This window comes from Prionailurus viverrinus, chromosome C1 (genome assembly GCF_022837055.1).
Source record: "Prionailurus viverrinus isolate Anna chromosome C1, UM_Priviv_1.0, whole genome shotgun sequence".
In the NCBI taxonomy this organism is placed as follows: Eukaryota; Metazoa; Chordata; class Mammalia; order Carnivora; family Felidae; genus Prionailurus; species Prionailurus viverrinus.
Window position 1 is genome coordinate 102,662,454 of NC_062568.1, and position 13,921 is coordinate 102,676,374.

The following is a 13,921-nucleotide window of genomic DNA, read 5'->3' on the forward strand; positions in this document are numbered from 1 at the left end:
TTGGTTTTTCCTGAAATTCTGCTTTTGCTTTGCTTTTGCCTGAAATTCCTCCATTGCTCCCACAACAGACGAAGTTTTGCTCATCACCTCTGGATTCAAAAAAATCTATCTTGCTGAGTTTTAGGAAGGCAGAGTCCCTTTCTTCCTGTTTTGGCTTTCGCTGGTAAATTCATCATTTAGTATATATTTAGTGGTTGTGATGTCTGCCTTACTGTCCACATGTGGGAATGTTCTGAGGGCCGAGAACATGGCGTATTCGTCTAATAGCTAGTGCAGCTCTCTCATGTTGACTAAGCCCCCAGGAGGTGATCAATATGTTTGTTGAATGTATAAACTCTAAATTGTTGGACTCCTCCCATCCACAGACCAAACCTCACAGTCAAAAGTTTAGAACTACATTAGTTATAGAACTACATCCTCAGGGCTGTAATGATACATCAAGAACATCAAACATGTCTATGGAAATTGCCCAAAAAGAAAATATGTGTCAGTGTCATGTTTTTATCACGGTCTCCAATGGTCTGGTGCTGTGCAGAATTAACTCACATAGGCAGAAATGGGTATAACTGCAAGCCATGATTGAAAGTCTTGAAAATAGACAGCAAACAGCCTGCCTTCCTAAATCCATCCACGCGGGGAAACTTGGTCTTTTGTGAAATAAACCAAAGTTACGAAAAGTCTTTAATTTCCTTCTTGATTACAACACATTATTAAGTGATGCTATCATCTTCCCCTGTTTCCCTCTAACACATTTGGTTGGGGCTGGCTTTATTTTCTGTTTAATAGCAGAAAAAAAAATGTCATTAAGGAGATATGCAAATGGTTCAAAGATGGTGAGCTGAAGTAATTAAAACCCTCCATATGAAAAGCTTGATCAAGATTAAATTGTATATATACTTTATTCACACATACCTTTTCCCCCAAATCGAATTTAATTTATCCAATCCTATAAACCTAAAGTTGCACACCAGCAATTCATAGACTCATGCTGCATCAAGTTCTCATTTTAATCCAATGAAAAATTGCCAGGAAACCGAGATGCAGATTTTGAAACCCATTAATCAGGTTTTTTGACAAATAAGAAGCAAAACAAAAGATGGAAATATCATTTTATATAGAATTCCAAGAATATAGTAAGAAACCAACTAAGGTTTCCTAAGAAACCAACTGAGGTTTCTCCATTCTCAATGCAGCTATGTACTAAATGCTTTCTGGGGTTGTAAAGGCAGGATGACTCTTTCCTAAACCAGGAAATAACATCATAGCAAGAAAAGATAGTTTCGTATTGGGAACTGGAGGTACAGAGTCAGTAAATTCTGAGCGATGGAATATCCTTGAGAAGCATTTGTCTAGTAAATTTAGCACCAAACTTTTGAACTTCAGCATCTATAAATCTAATCTTACCCAATCTCTAATCATTTTAGACCAAAATCACTGAGCTACAACTTTCTGCTTTTACTTTAAAATCGTCTTTAAATAAATTGCTTTCCATCTGTCTTTTTCCCATTATAAATTTTTAAGACAGACTTTATTATGCCAACTCATTTTGGCTGTATTGAAAACAAATTCTTTTTGAGGGTGAGGTATCATCATTCAGATTCTGAAACTTCCTATTAACGCTTCGGAACATAAGCCAGAGTCCACCAGACACAAATTGTCAGACAAATGTCAAACACAGAAAGTTTGCATTGGCCATATTCTAAGGTCTATTTCCCCCAGGGGAATATGATCGTCTTTGATAAGTAGGATCTTGATATCCCTACGAAGCTTTGCTATGAGTGAAACCGAGTGGTCCCAAACAGGACTTGCTGGAAGTTAAATTGTCATATTTAATGGCACCAAACTATGAATAACAACCATTTCATGAGCGCTTCAAGTACTAAGCATTGCATTTCATTTGGGATTTTCACAACCACTTTGTCCTTTGGCACAATCCCATTTAAAAAAAAAAATTCAATGTTCATTTTTGAGAAAGCGAGAGAGTGCACACACACGCACAAGCTGGGGAGGGACAGAGAAAGAGGGAGACAGAGGATCCAAAGCAGGTTCTGCGGTGATAGCAGATGTGGGGCTCGAACTCAAGATCGCGAGATCATGACCTGTGCTGAAGTCAGCTGCTTAACTGACTGAGCCACCCAGGTACCCTGACATTCTCCCATTTTACAGTTAAAAAGATTTTAAATAATTTGTCCTTTTTATCATATGCCTAACATGAGATGAAATCTTAATATATGTCCAACATCCTGAACACCAAATCTCAAACCCATACACTGTTATTTCTTTGAAAAGGTGGTAGACACATCTAAAGTGACAACAAATGTTCAAAGGAGGAGTACCCATTATCTCCTTGCAAGTATAAATGCATCTATGAAAAGTGGCTTGACTGACATTTGAAACCAAAGAACTACAAAATATGAAACCACGAGTCACTTCCTTCCTTTAAAAAAATAATTAAAATTCCCTCCAATACCTTTTACTATCTCCTTTACCAGATAGCAAACCCTCAACAATTTTCCTATAGTCTGACCCTTAGCTAAATCACTTGTTTATTTGGAGACCACTAGTAGTTCTGGTTGTCTTCACCCTGGGCGTTCTTCACTCAAACTCCTCAAACACACCCTTCTCTTCCCACCTCTCTTGGCTCAACACGTAAGCTATGTTCTCTAGGAAACTCCGGGGCCGCAAGAAGAGGTCAAGTCCTCTTCTAGGTGTGAGTCCCCACTGTGTTGGATTTGTTTCCCTTGGCATGTAATTCAATTGTAATTAGTTGTCAGACAGGGACAAAATATAGAACGTCCTCAACTCATTATGGGGGTATGTCCTAACCAACCGATGATAAGTTGAAAATATCGTAAGTAAAAAATGCATTTAATACATCTAACTTACATCATAGCTTAGCCCAGCTGAACTTACAGATGCTCAGAACTTACGCTTACATATATCAGCCTACAGTTGGGCCAAATCATCTAACGCAGAGACTGCTTTATAATAAAGTGTTGACTATCTCATATAATTTATTGGATACTGTAGTAAAGTAGGAAGTGGGATGGTGGTGTGGGTACAGAATGCATTGGTTATTTACCTTCATGATCTGTGGCTGACTAGGAGCTGTGGTTCACTGCCATTGCCCAACATCATGAGAAAGGATGTTACCACCTTATCCTCCTGGGGAAAAGATCCAAAATAAAAATGTGAAATATCATTTCTACTGAATATGTATCACTTTGGGATCATAATAAAGTAGAAGAAAATTGTAAATAGAACCATCTGAAGGCAGGAACTGTCTGTATATGAAATCATGAGTATCACGAGCTTTCACTGCTATTCTCTGCCTGACACTTTCTGGATCTTTCCTTGTGTCGACCCAGGTGTTGGATGAGTCAATGAAATAGAGGAACTATAGAAGATGACAGCCACAGAAAGAAAGCGAAGAGAGAGAAAGAGTATGAATTATTAAGTAAATGGGGCAAAATGTTAAAAAAAATGCTAAAAGCAAAATGTATATAGGAGTTTTTTGCAATTATGCAAGGTTGTAAGTAAGCCACAATAAATACCAAAATGTAAGCATACATAAAAACATGCGGTCAATAAGCAACAGGAATTTATGGGAAGAAAATCAAAATTTCTCAATAATCTCTAAAGATCAAAAGAATAGGAACCAATGATATTTTATGTTATTATATTTTATATAATAAATAAAATTATATTTTATTTTATTTAGGGGAAGTGAAACATTGTGAAGATCCAAACTCAACTCATTTAACAGAAATATGTTTAACTCAATCTAATTAGCACCAATAAATCTACATATCCACCCCTCAAGGGATTCTTTTGTTAGTCAGCTTATCCCATGGTATCTGATATATCAAAGGGTCTTGATAAAAAAGAAAAAAATCTGAATGGATGAATGAACAATATCATGTCCTCCAATGTATAGTACATCTATACCTTGAATTCTATTCTAGTGTTGCACTTTATAGACTATATCAGGAGTCAGTAAAGAGTCATCTAGTAAATAATTTAGGCTTTGCAGATCTTATAATTTCTGTGGAAACTTCTCAACTCTGCTATTGTAATGCAAAGACAGCCATATATAACATGTAAACAAATTACTGTGGCTGTATTTTAAAAGAGAGAAAGAAAGAAAGGAGACAGAAAGAAAGAAAGAAAGAAAGAAAGAAAGAAAGAAAGAAAAGAAAGAAAGAAAGAAAGAAAGAGAAAAAGAGAAAAAGAAAGGAAGGAGAGAGGGAGCAGGAAGGGAAGAAAGAAGAAAGAATTTATTGTAGACCCTAACATTTATTTATAGACCAAAAATTTTTGTAGACACTGGAATTTGCATTTCTTTGCAGCCACTAAAAAATGTAAAACAAACAAAAAAAATTCATAGTATGTGTACTGTTCAAACACAAACAGTAGACCTGATTTGACCTATGAGCTAGGGTTTCCCAAACACTTGCCTATATCATTTTTTTGCTTGTATGCCACTCCTTTCTTAAGTTGTATATAGCTTTAGAGAAGAGCAGGTACTATCTTTGTACCTCCACTATCTAGTTATACATTGTAGAGATTTTTTTAAATAGGATACCAAATAGAGATCTTATGTGCATTGAATCAAAACACATTCCACTTAAATGAATTGATGTAACTAACTTATTACAAACATCCGTATATTAATAATTTTGAATGGAGAATGTCTTAAGTCATACATACATATTAACTTAACCTTTAAAATAGTTTCTTTTATGATAAAACAGGGGAAAATTTGTATTTAACACATAGCAAGTTTCCCTGAAATTTGAAGGCATTTATCTTCATAACTGTGCCATAATTTCCTCAAAATCACAGTTATCCCTAATTAACTGAGTATGTGCAGTTCCTCATACAGGGCTAGACTAGAGAAGACACTTAGTAGATAGTGACTGATGTGACTTATAAATAAAATAAAGATTAAAATGGAGCTATACAGAAAAAACACAGTCAAAATGTCTGTATCACTATACATATATGAAACCCTGAAAATATTTTTTTTCTAAATTGCACAGCTTCAAATGATTACAAAACTCTAAGTTTTTCATTGAAAAAGAGATCTGGCATATTTATTTTTAATAAAAATAAAAATAATTAAGATCATGGATTTTATTCAATGTGTTTGATCATAAACTTCTATTATTATTCTTGGTCATGCATGATTTCTTGAAAGACATAATATCAGAGGTGTAAGGAAAAACTTAAAGTCATCAACAGATTTGGTTTTGTTCCTTTACCCTTTCTGGCATTCTCTCTCCAGGTTCCTCCAAATGAACAATAATTCAGCAACCTACGAAGTCCCCCACACTGCTGCTTCAGATCTGCTTGGGAATTTTTTCTTCCCACTAGTCAACACACCCCCTGCTGGCTCTAGGCTAACATTCACTCCACCTTATTAAAAACGCCAGTAAAAAGCAAATTATAGACGTTTGCACCGTATTTTCGGTGCTGATTCAAATGGAAAAGGGACAAAAGGACAGAACTGCTAGGTATTAGGTTACATAATGAAATAATCCTTTGAAATCAGCTCTTTCTCCTTCCAAATAATTTATTTCCTGAAAAATACACCTTTGGAAAATGGTAAAAGGTTGTAGGGGAGCTTTCACCGTAGTGGTTACCACGGATCTTATGTTCAGATGTCAGCCTGACTTACTTAAGCACCAGATGTGCACATGGAACGGAAGAGATCATTGCTGCTCTTCATTAATTTTCTTCAACCAAGTTAGTAATAGCAAGTTGGCTTTAGAGACAGCTATTCCCTCAGAGACAGAAACACGGCAGCAGTAACCCTAAAGAAGTTTTTTTTAATAGTAGAAACCAATTTGCCAGTCATCTCTGAGATCAAATGAGCAAGGTTTTTTTTTTTTTAATTTTTTTTTTCAACGTTTATTTATTTTTGGGAGAGAGAGAGACAGAGCATGAACGGGGGAGGGGCAGAGAGAGAGGGAGACACAGAATTGGAAACAGGCTCCAGGCTCTGAGCCATCAGCCCAGAGCCTGACGCGGGGCTCGAACTCACGGACCGCGAGATCGTGACCTGGCTGAAGTCGGACGTTTAACCGACTGCGCCACCCAGGTGCCCCTCAAATGAGCAAGTTAAGTACACACACACACGCACACACACATACACACATACACACACACAGGATTCAGTAGATTTATTTCATTGCTGAGCATTTGTGGCACTAGCAATGGCATGATAAACCTAAACTCTGGAATTGGAATCTCCGCATTTCTGCTTAATACCTTTGTGCTTTGGGCAATGTTACTCAAATTTCACAAGTCTTCGTATCCTTATCTGCCAAATGTAGCTAATGATACTTCCCTCGGAATTTTGCCATGAATTCTAAAAGAGAAAACAAAGTCACAATGCCTACTCAGGGTGATATTTAATAAATGTTCTATACTTCTCCAGAGAACCTAACTAGGAGTGGTTTAAACAATACAGACGTTTATTGTTCCACAGTAGAAGTAACTCAATATTGTAATTAATACCCATGCCATGTTTCTGCTTTTTGCCATGTCATGGTCCTGGCCATTCCCTCATATTCCCAAGATGTCACAATACTCATGCCCTCATAAGATACTGACCATGCTGTGGGGAAAGCTGCAGGGACACCAGGATTTGTATTAACACTCCTCTCCCTTTCCGAGAAGACAATCTCTCCATCCCCCCGAGTCTTATTGGTTAGAACAGGGCCACAAGGCAAGAACCAGACACTCACTCTCAATGGGAAATATAATTGTAAAGGCTTTCTCAGATCATGATTCCTTCACCAGACTGGATTGTTGTTTTTTGTTTTGTTTTATTTTGTTTTTGTTTTTTTGTTTCTTTTGCAATCAAGGCAGAAGTTGGAAACTTACATTTGCATACACTACCTCCCCTATCTAGAAATTGTGAGGGGTGTAAGAACCTTGAAGACAGGACCGGATCAGCTCTTTTCTATGGCAACTATTTAACCAAAGGAAATGATACATGTCTAGGCACATCATCCTTGCTCAATAAATTAATGTCAGTTGACTGAATTATTGTATTGCCTTTGAATAATGAATTATGTATATTTCCCATAGAATGGATGGTCTTTTCAGATATTTGCATGTATTTTTACTCTATGGATGAACTGGCAAATAAAATGCATGAGAAATCCAGTGGTTAGGGGCTGAATAAATTGTCTTTTTAAAAAAAATACATTTATTCATTTTTGAGAGACAGAGAGAGACAGAGCATGAGCAGAGGAGGGATGGGGAGAGAGAGACACAGAATCTGAAACAGGCTCCAGGCTCTGAACTGTCAGCACAGAGCCTGACGTGGGGCTCGAACCCACAAACTGCGAGATCATGACCTGAGACAAAGTTGGACATTTAAGCACTTGACCCACCCAGGCACCCCTAAATTGTCTTCTTTGAACAAGGGCATAATATTTAGAACTTTCCTATATAACAACAACAACAACAACAACAACAACAAACTTTTACATGTATGATTCTTTCTATTCACCATGCCCAAATACCAAAGCCAGAAATGATCACACTTCACAATTTACGGACGTAGAAGCTGAATCTCAAGAGTATTTACTCAAGGTCTCATATCTGGTAAGCTGCAAAGTCAAGGCTAATGCTTGGGGTTTCTGATCCTAAGCTCAGAATACTTTTCATTAAACTTGAAACAGGTTTGTCCTGAAACATGATATATATCACAAATGACTTCTGAGTGATTGTTGGAACCACTTCCCTCAGAAAGAGCCAGAAATAAGTAAAGAGGAGACATCTTCTTTGTGACATACATTCTGGATGTGGCATGGCTGGAATTATACAAATATACTTATATAAATACATTCAAAATACTTTTGAATTCCTCTCAAAAACTAAATCCAAGTTTTTGAGAAATGTATGGCTAGGAAAAATGAAGTATAAAGATAGTAACCTAAACTGCGTTCCTATTGATTTTTTCATATAACTGATATCTTGATTTACAAGGTAAATAAGCATAAATGCCTTCAAAGGAGACTCTGAATTCTGGTGCAATGGATGAAGAGGGGTGAGGGGAGGGGATAGGTATACCTTTTAAAAAGTTGACAAGGCTTTTTTATATCTAATATTATTCATTCATCATTTTTTTTTACATTTTATTGACAGAGAGAGGCAGAGCATGAATGGGGAAGGGGGCAGAGGGAGACAGAACCCCAAGAAGGCTCCACACTCAGCGCAGAGCCTGATGTGGGGCTTAATCCCATGCCCTAGGGGTCATGACCTGAGTGAGTCAAAATCAAGTCAGATGCTCAACCGACTGACCCACGCAGGCACCCCTCAAATATTTTTCAAAAGCCTCCATGTATGCTGAAGACTCTAAGTTGAATGTTAACTGATAAATTACTTCTGAGAAACTACTCAGAGTGAGGAAACCCTGTGAAGAGAAACAATATAAAGGAATCGAAAAAGACTTCAAGAGAGATGCGTTAGCTGAATTTGGAGTGCAATGGTGAGCAAAAAGTAGCCAATTGGGAAGAAGCAGTCCACAGAAGGAAGAAACAGTAGTATGTATCAACAGAACGACATATACCAGCTGAACAAAAACATGTGTTTCAGGTGAAGGTATATAAAGGGTTTTTCTATTCATAGGAGATCGATGTAAGAAGATGGCTGGTTTTGATGTCAAGGATGAACATGGTGGTTACGAGATTGAGTTTGAGATGGAACAAGGAGACAGAAGTAGCGGGGAGAGGCTCAAGTGAATTGTTGTCAACCTTTGGCTGAGGTCCATTTGCCTTAATGGAAAAGCCAGTTCTTCTGTAAAAGTAGAATTCTGCCTTCATTACCCTAACATGTGACTTCCTGTGAGGGCAAATGCACCCGACCTAACCTGAATTCAATAACAAGCCTCATGGCAAAGAGTGACTCAAATCCATTTACCCCCAAAGAGACAACCACTTCCTTATGCCAATTGCAAGTTTTCCTTCCCAGAGGAAGCAATCTTTGTCAACTTAAAAACACCTATAGCACTTATTATCTGGGCGATTTGGCACTTAAACATATGCTAATTTGTATTGTCATCTTAACTTTTTAAACATCTTACTCTCCCAAGTCATTTTTAGCTCCTCGAGAGCAGGAACTTTTTTTTTCTTGCCATTTCCTACACCCTACAGGTGTAGCATATTACTGGCCACATGCTCTAAGGAGAAAATTTCAAAAACAAAAACAAAAAAAGAAAAAAATTTAAAACATTTTTTAAAAGAAGGATGAAAAGAAGAATATTAAATTAACTTTCTGCCACATCAATCTTTTTAAGAACTCTATTTTTAAACATATGAGTGGCAGCAGAAATCATCCTGCCATCTTTACAACAAACCATGAATATGTGAAACTGAAATAATCCAAAAGTACTGAGACGCACAACAGACTATGGTGACCAATGCAGACTCCTCTCTCGTACACGCCAGGTACCCATATGTCACAGTGAATTTTACCTATTAGCTCTATAAAGACAAAGGAAAAAAAGATGGATGGGTTTTCACTTTAAGGTGTCCTGTCAGTTGGGGCCATTCATTCTGTGTGATCCTTCAGATGTCAATATCTGTCTCCTCTTAGGATATCATCTGTAACATGGAGATGGTCAAACATAGCTGCTACATGCCTCACAGGAGAATTACAGAATCAAGGAGGCAAACCACCTGTTGAATATTCCAAGGCTAAGATGCCAGGGGATGAATGCTTCTTTCCCTTCCACTCTATTAAAAGGAAGCAAGTGGGAGGGCCCAAGGGAAAATCGAAGGGACATGAACGCCGAATCCTGTCCACTTCATTTCTTTTTTAAGATTTCAGATATGCGTTTGTCTTGAGAAGATGTTCCGATTTATCCTTCTAAGATGCAGGCATCTGAGGGTTTCAGTGATCCATTTTTCCTCATTTCCTAGGAGCAATCAATCTGCTCTATCTATGCATCATTTTTAAGCTTCTACAAAGCAAGGTGTTCTGCAAGTATGAGTTCTATATCAAGCAACATGGGGGTTAAGGGACGATATTCAGCTTCCACTCCAGCATTTGAAAGGTGGATTTGTCAGACTAAAAGGTTGACGAAAGAATTTCAAAAGGTAAATATCAATCTGGCTGAGAACGGTTTTAACAGTGATTAATATTCTACAGCTAATAAAAACGTGTTGGCAAAATGCCCCCAGAAGATGGTATTGTTTACACTATTGTCTAAGAGGAACAGCTGTTTACCCCTGAAATGTTAACAAATCTTAGACAAATGTCTGCTGTTTCAGGCTCAAAGTTGCTCTGAGAACAGGTGTATTTGAGAGAGAGAGAGGAAAGCTACAACTGTAAATAGCGCTTTAAATTAGGTGCAATTTATATACTATACACTAGGATTGCATGTGAACATCTAAATGCAGAGTTCCAATATTTACTAATATCTAGAAGATTATTCACAGTTTGGGGGCTTCCCGTAACAAATTTCCCTAGCTGCCTTTTAATATATATTTCAAGCACATTTTATTGACCCAGATAGATTCAGTTTTAAGTCACTGTAATAGGAAATGAAGCTCACATCTTTCATAATTAAAAGAAAATATTTATTTATGTAAATATTTTTTGGAGAGGTGTAGAAGATGGGATGATGTCGGGGAGCGTTAAACTCTGTGAACAAAAATCTGTACTCTCTGGGTATCATTTTCCCATTTGTAAAAAGAGAGGTCTTATGGAGCAAGGGGAAATCTCACCCACTGCTAGTGGGGGAAGACATGTGAATTGCTAACATCATTTTACAAAGCAATTGGAGATACCTGCTAAAGCTGAAGATAAGCATTTCATAAGATATGGAAATTCTACTCCTAAGTACATATTTGAGAAAAAGTAAGAGATGGGTATAAGAGTGCATAGTTCACATTGAGAAAAAACAAACAAGCAAACCTGGAAATAGTCTGTAGGTTCATAAGCAGAACAATTAATGACTACGTTGTGGCTTATTTATAAAATGAAATATAATACAGCAGTTAAAATGAAAGAATTAGCACTACATATATCCAAGCAAAGAAATTGGAAAAATATAATGCCGAGTAAATTGCAAGGTGCAAAATGAAACAGTATGATACCATTTATATATTGATTAAAGGCAACCAAAGTGATACCATATATTGTTTAGGGATGTAAATATGTGTGGTAAATGTATAAAAACACAATGTATGAGAATGAGAATAAAAGTGTTTACCTTTAGATATGGTAGGAGATAACTGGGATTAGACAAGAATGCAAAAGCAACTTAAATTATATTTGTACTATTTTATTTCTTCTAAAAACCGTCTGTTAAAGAACATGCAAGGCTGGATAATGGTGCCTATTATTTTCTACACTATCCAGTATGATTAAATTACCTACATAGGTGTTTTTGAACCTGAAATGCTCAAAGGCCACAGATTGGGTGGCAGCACTTGGGACACTCAGTAGGAGAGGCAAGACCGATCAGCTTGACTTTGGGCACCAGCCCCCTCCTTACTCAGACCCCTGCCACCAGGGTAGCTTCTTGGATCACCTCAGCTTTGAAGTGTTGTGACTCACCATCTCCTGGAAATGGCCGTCCTTCCACAGGTAAAGCCTGTGCCGGAGAAGTCTTCCGGTTGCCCAAGAATCTAGTAGCTGGCACAGTTATTTTCAATTAGAAGCTCGGAGACAAGAGTATCATTGTAAGTTACACGTGAAAGACCCCCAGAATTCTCTCCTCTCTATGAAAATAATGGTGTCACAAATCGAATTGTTATTCAACTCCCTTTTAGTATTCCGAAGATGTGAGCAGAGCTCTAACCAAAAACCACAAAGTTAACCTTAGGATTCATGCAGAAGCAGCCTAGATGCTGCTGCAGGAGGGACGATGGGGAGGGAAGGGGAGACATCAACTTCCTCTGAAGTGACTCTACCCCTAACTTGATTGTAAGCTTCACATAGGAGAAATCGTTATGGTCCCTCATTTTGTTAAGGTTTGGCAGCTCTCTGACAGTTTCCAATAAAAACAAAATAAATTGATTTATGGTAAAGCAGGAGAGTCCCCAGATGCAAACCAGAAGCCAAAGACAGAACCAGGGTTTCTAATAAGCATCCAGGAAGAAAAAGAACTACTCTTTACCTCCTTTGAAATTTAAATCCCTCAGCGGGGGTGGGGTGGGGTGGGAGGCTCAGATCTCCAATCTTCGGAGTCAACCGGGGCCCTCACCCTGACTCTCCCCATTACCACACCTAATTTGTGTCTCCCTCTCTCGGAGACCTAAAGCCCGGAACGTCTTACAGCGGTCGCCCCAAGCTCCCTGCCAACAGCATGGAGGGTGTGTGTGTGTGTGTGTGTTTGTGTGTATGTGGCCGCCCTGAAAGTGCGAGCTGTGGCATCCCGGCGCGGGGGTCGCAGAGCAGGGGGCGCGGACCTGACATTAAGTCGCTACATCAAAAACCCCAACACCGCCCACACCCGTCGGCCTTCCTTAGTAGGAAGCAACCCCGGGGGAAATCCTTCAAAAATTCAAGTCTTTCCTCTCCCCTTAAAAAAGAAAAAGAAAGAAAGAAAGAAAGAAAGAAAGAAAGAAAGAAAGAAAGAAAGAGAGAAAAGGAAAAAGAAAAAAGAAAAAGAAAAAAGGCATGTCATTAGCTCCTTGCCAAGCTTTCCACGGGAAATTCGCTCTGGCCGCTGCGTTCTGTCTTGCAACTCCCTGCAGAATCCCTAGGGCAGCTGCGTTCTAGGAAAACCTGGGGGAAAGGTCAGCGCCTCTGCTCCCCCGGGCGGAGGCGGGGCGGGAGGGTGCGGAGGGGGGGGAGGGGAGGGGAGGGCGGTGAGCGCGCGCGGGAGAGGGGCCCGCGGCCCCCGGGGCAGCCAGAGCGCACGGCCGCCGCGCGGGGCCTGAAGGACCCGCCCAGGCCGCTCTCATAGGAGGGCGCGGGGCGGGCCTGGCCGGGGGCGGTGCCGCGCGCCCTGCTCGCCTATAAGGAGCGGCCGGCCCGGGTGCGGATCCCAGCGCCCGCGGCCGAGGTGCAGCGGCCGTGCGCCCGGCTCGCCGCCTGCTGTTGCAGCGGGGCTCGGCTTTGCGCCTTTAAGGAGGGGGAGCGGAGGGCGAGGCGGGCGAGGCGGGCGAGGCGGGCGCGCACAGCGAGCGGCAGGTGCGGGCCCCGCAGCTCCAGCCGCAGCTTCAAGGCAGACCCCGCTGTGCTTTCGGTGGAGCTTCTGGACACGGGATGGAGTGAAGCAGCGAGTGGCTCTCCTTGGGGGGGCGGGAGGGGGCCAGGCGGCGCGCAGGAGAGAGGACGACAGGAGTGAGAGAGAGAGAAAGAGAGAGAGAGAGAGAGAGAGAAGGCGCAGCGGCAGCCGCGGCCGGCGCCTGCGAATTTGGGATCCGACTGGGAGGGACCGCTTCCTCGGGGGAAATGGATTCTGTACCACGGCTGACCAGCGTTCTCACTTTGCTGCTCTCCGGCTTGTGGCATGTAGGATTCACGGCGACAAATTGTGAGTACCAGGAGCTGGGAGCGGGTAGGTGAGGTGGGGAACGCGAGCGTGGGAGAAAGACACTCAAGTGTCCACGCGTGTTCAGTTGTGCCTGCCCCGAGCAGAGGGGAAGGGGGGCGGGGGTTGCTGATTGGTGTGGTTCCATCCCTCAAACCATCCCAAAAGTTAGCTCCGATGAGCCAGCCCCGCCGGGTTGCCTGCCCTTCTCCCCGAATCGCAAAGTTCCGGGGAGAAGGGAGGGATCGCCTTCCTTTAGCCTCAAGCCAGCTCCGCGTTCTATGCCTGCCTGGTGTCTAAGCAGAGCTTTTCCTGAGAAGGGCCCCGGGTTCAGATCGTAGGCACCGAGGGCTGTGAGCTCCCCGAGATACAGATGCTCCCGGCCACCGCGCTGGCTGATAGCGGTGACAGTCTCCG

General features: G+C 40.8%; 1 protein-coding gene across 1 annotated transcript in view; it reads left to right on the top strand.

Moving 5' to 3' along the window:
* The first annotated feature begins 13,393 nt into the window (after window positions 1-13,393).
* The window catches only part of CNTNAP5 (contactin associated protein family member 5), a 796,934-nt gene continuing 796,406 nt past the window's right edge, over window positions 13,394-13,921 (top strand). Inside the window, exon 1 of the mRNA XM_047871013.1 lies at window positions 13,394-13,507. Within this exon, the coding sequence (XP_047726969.1) occupies window positions 13,426-13,507 (82 nt within the window). The 5' untranslated portion in view covers window positions 13,394-13,425. The remainder of the gene's footprint in view (window positions 13,508-13,921) is intronic.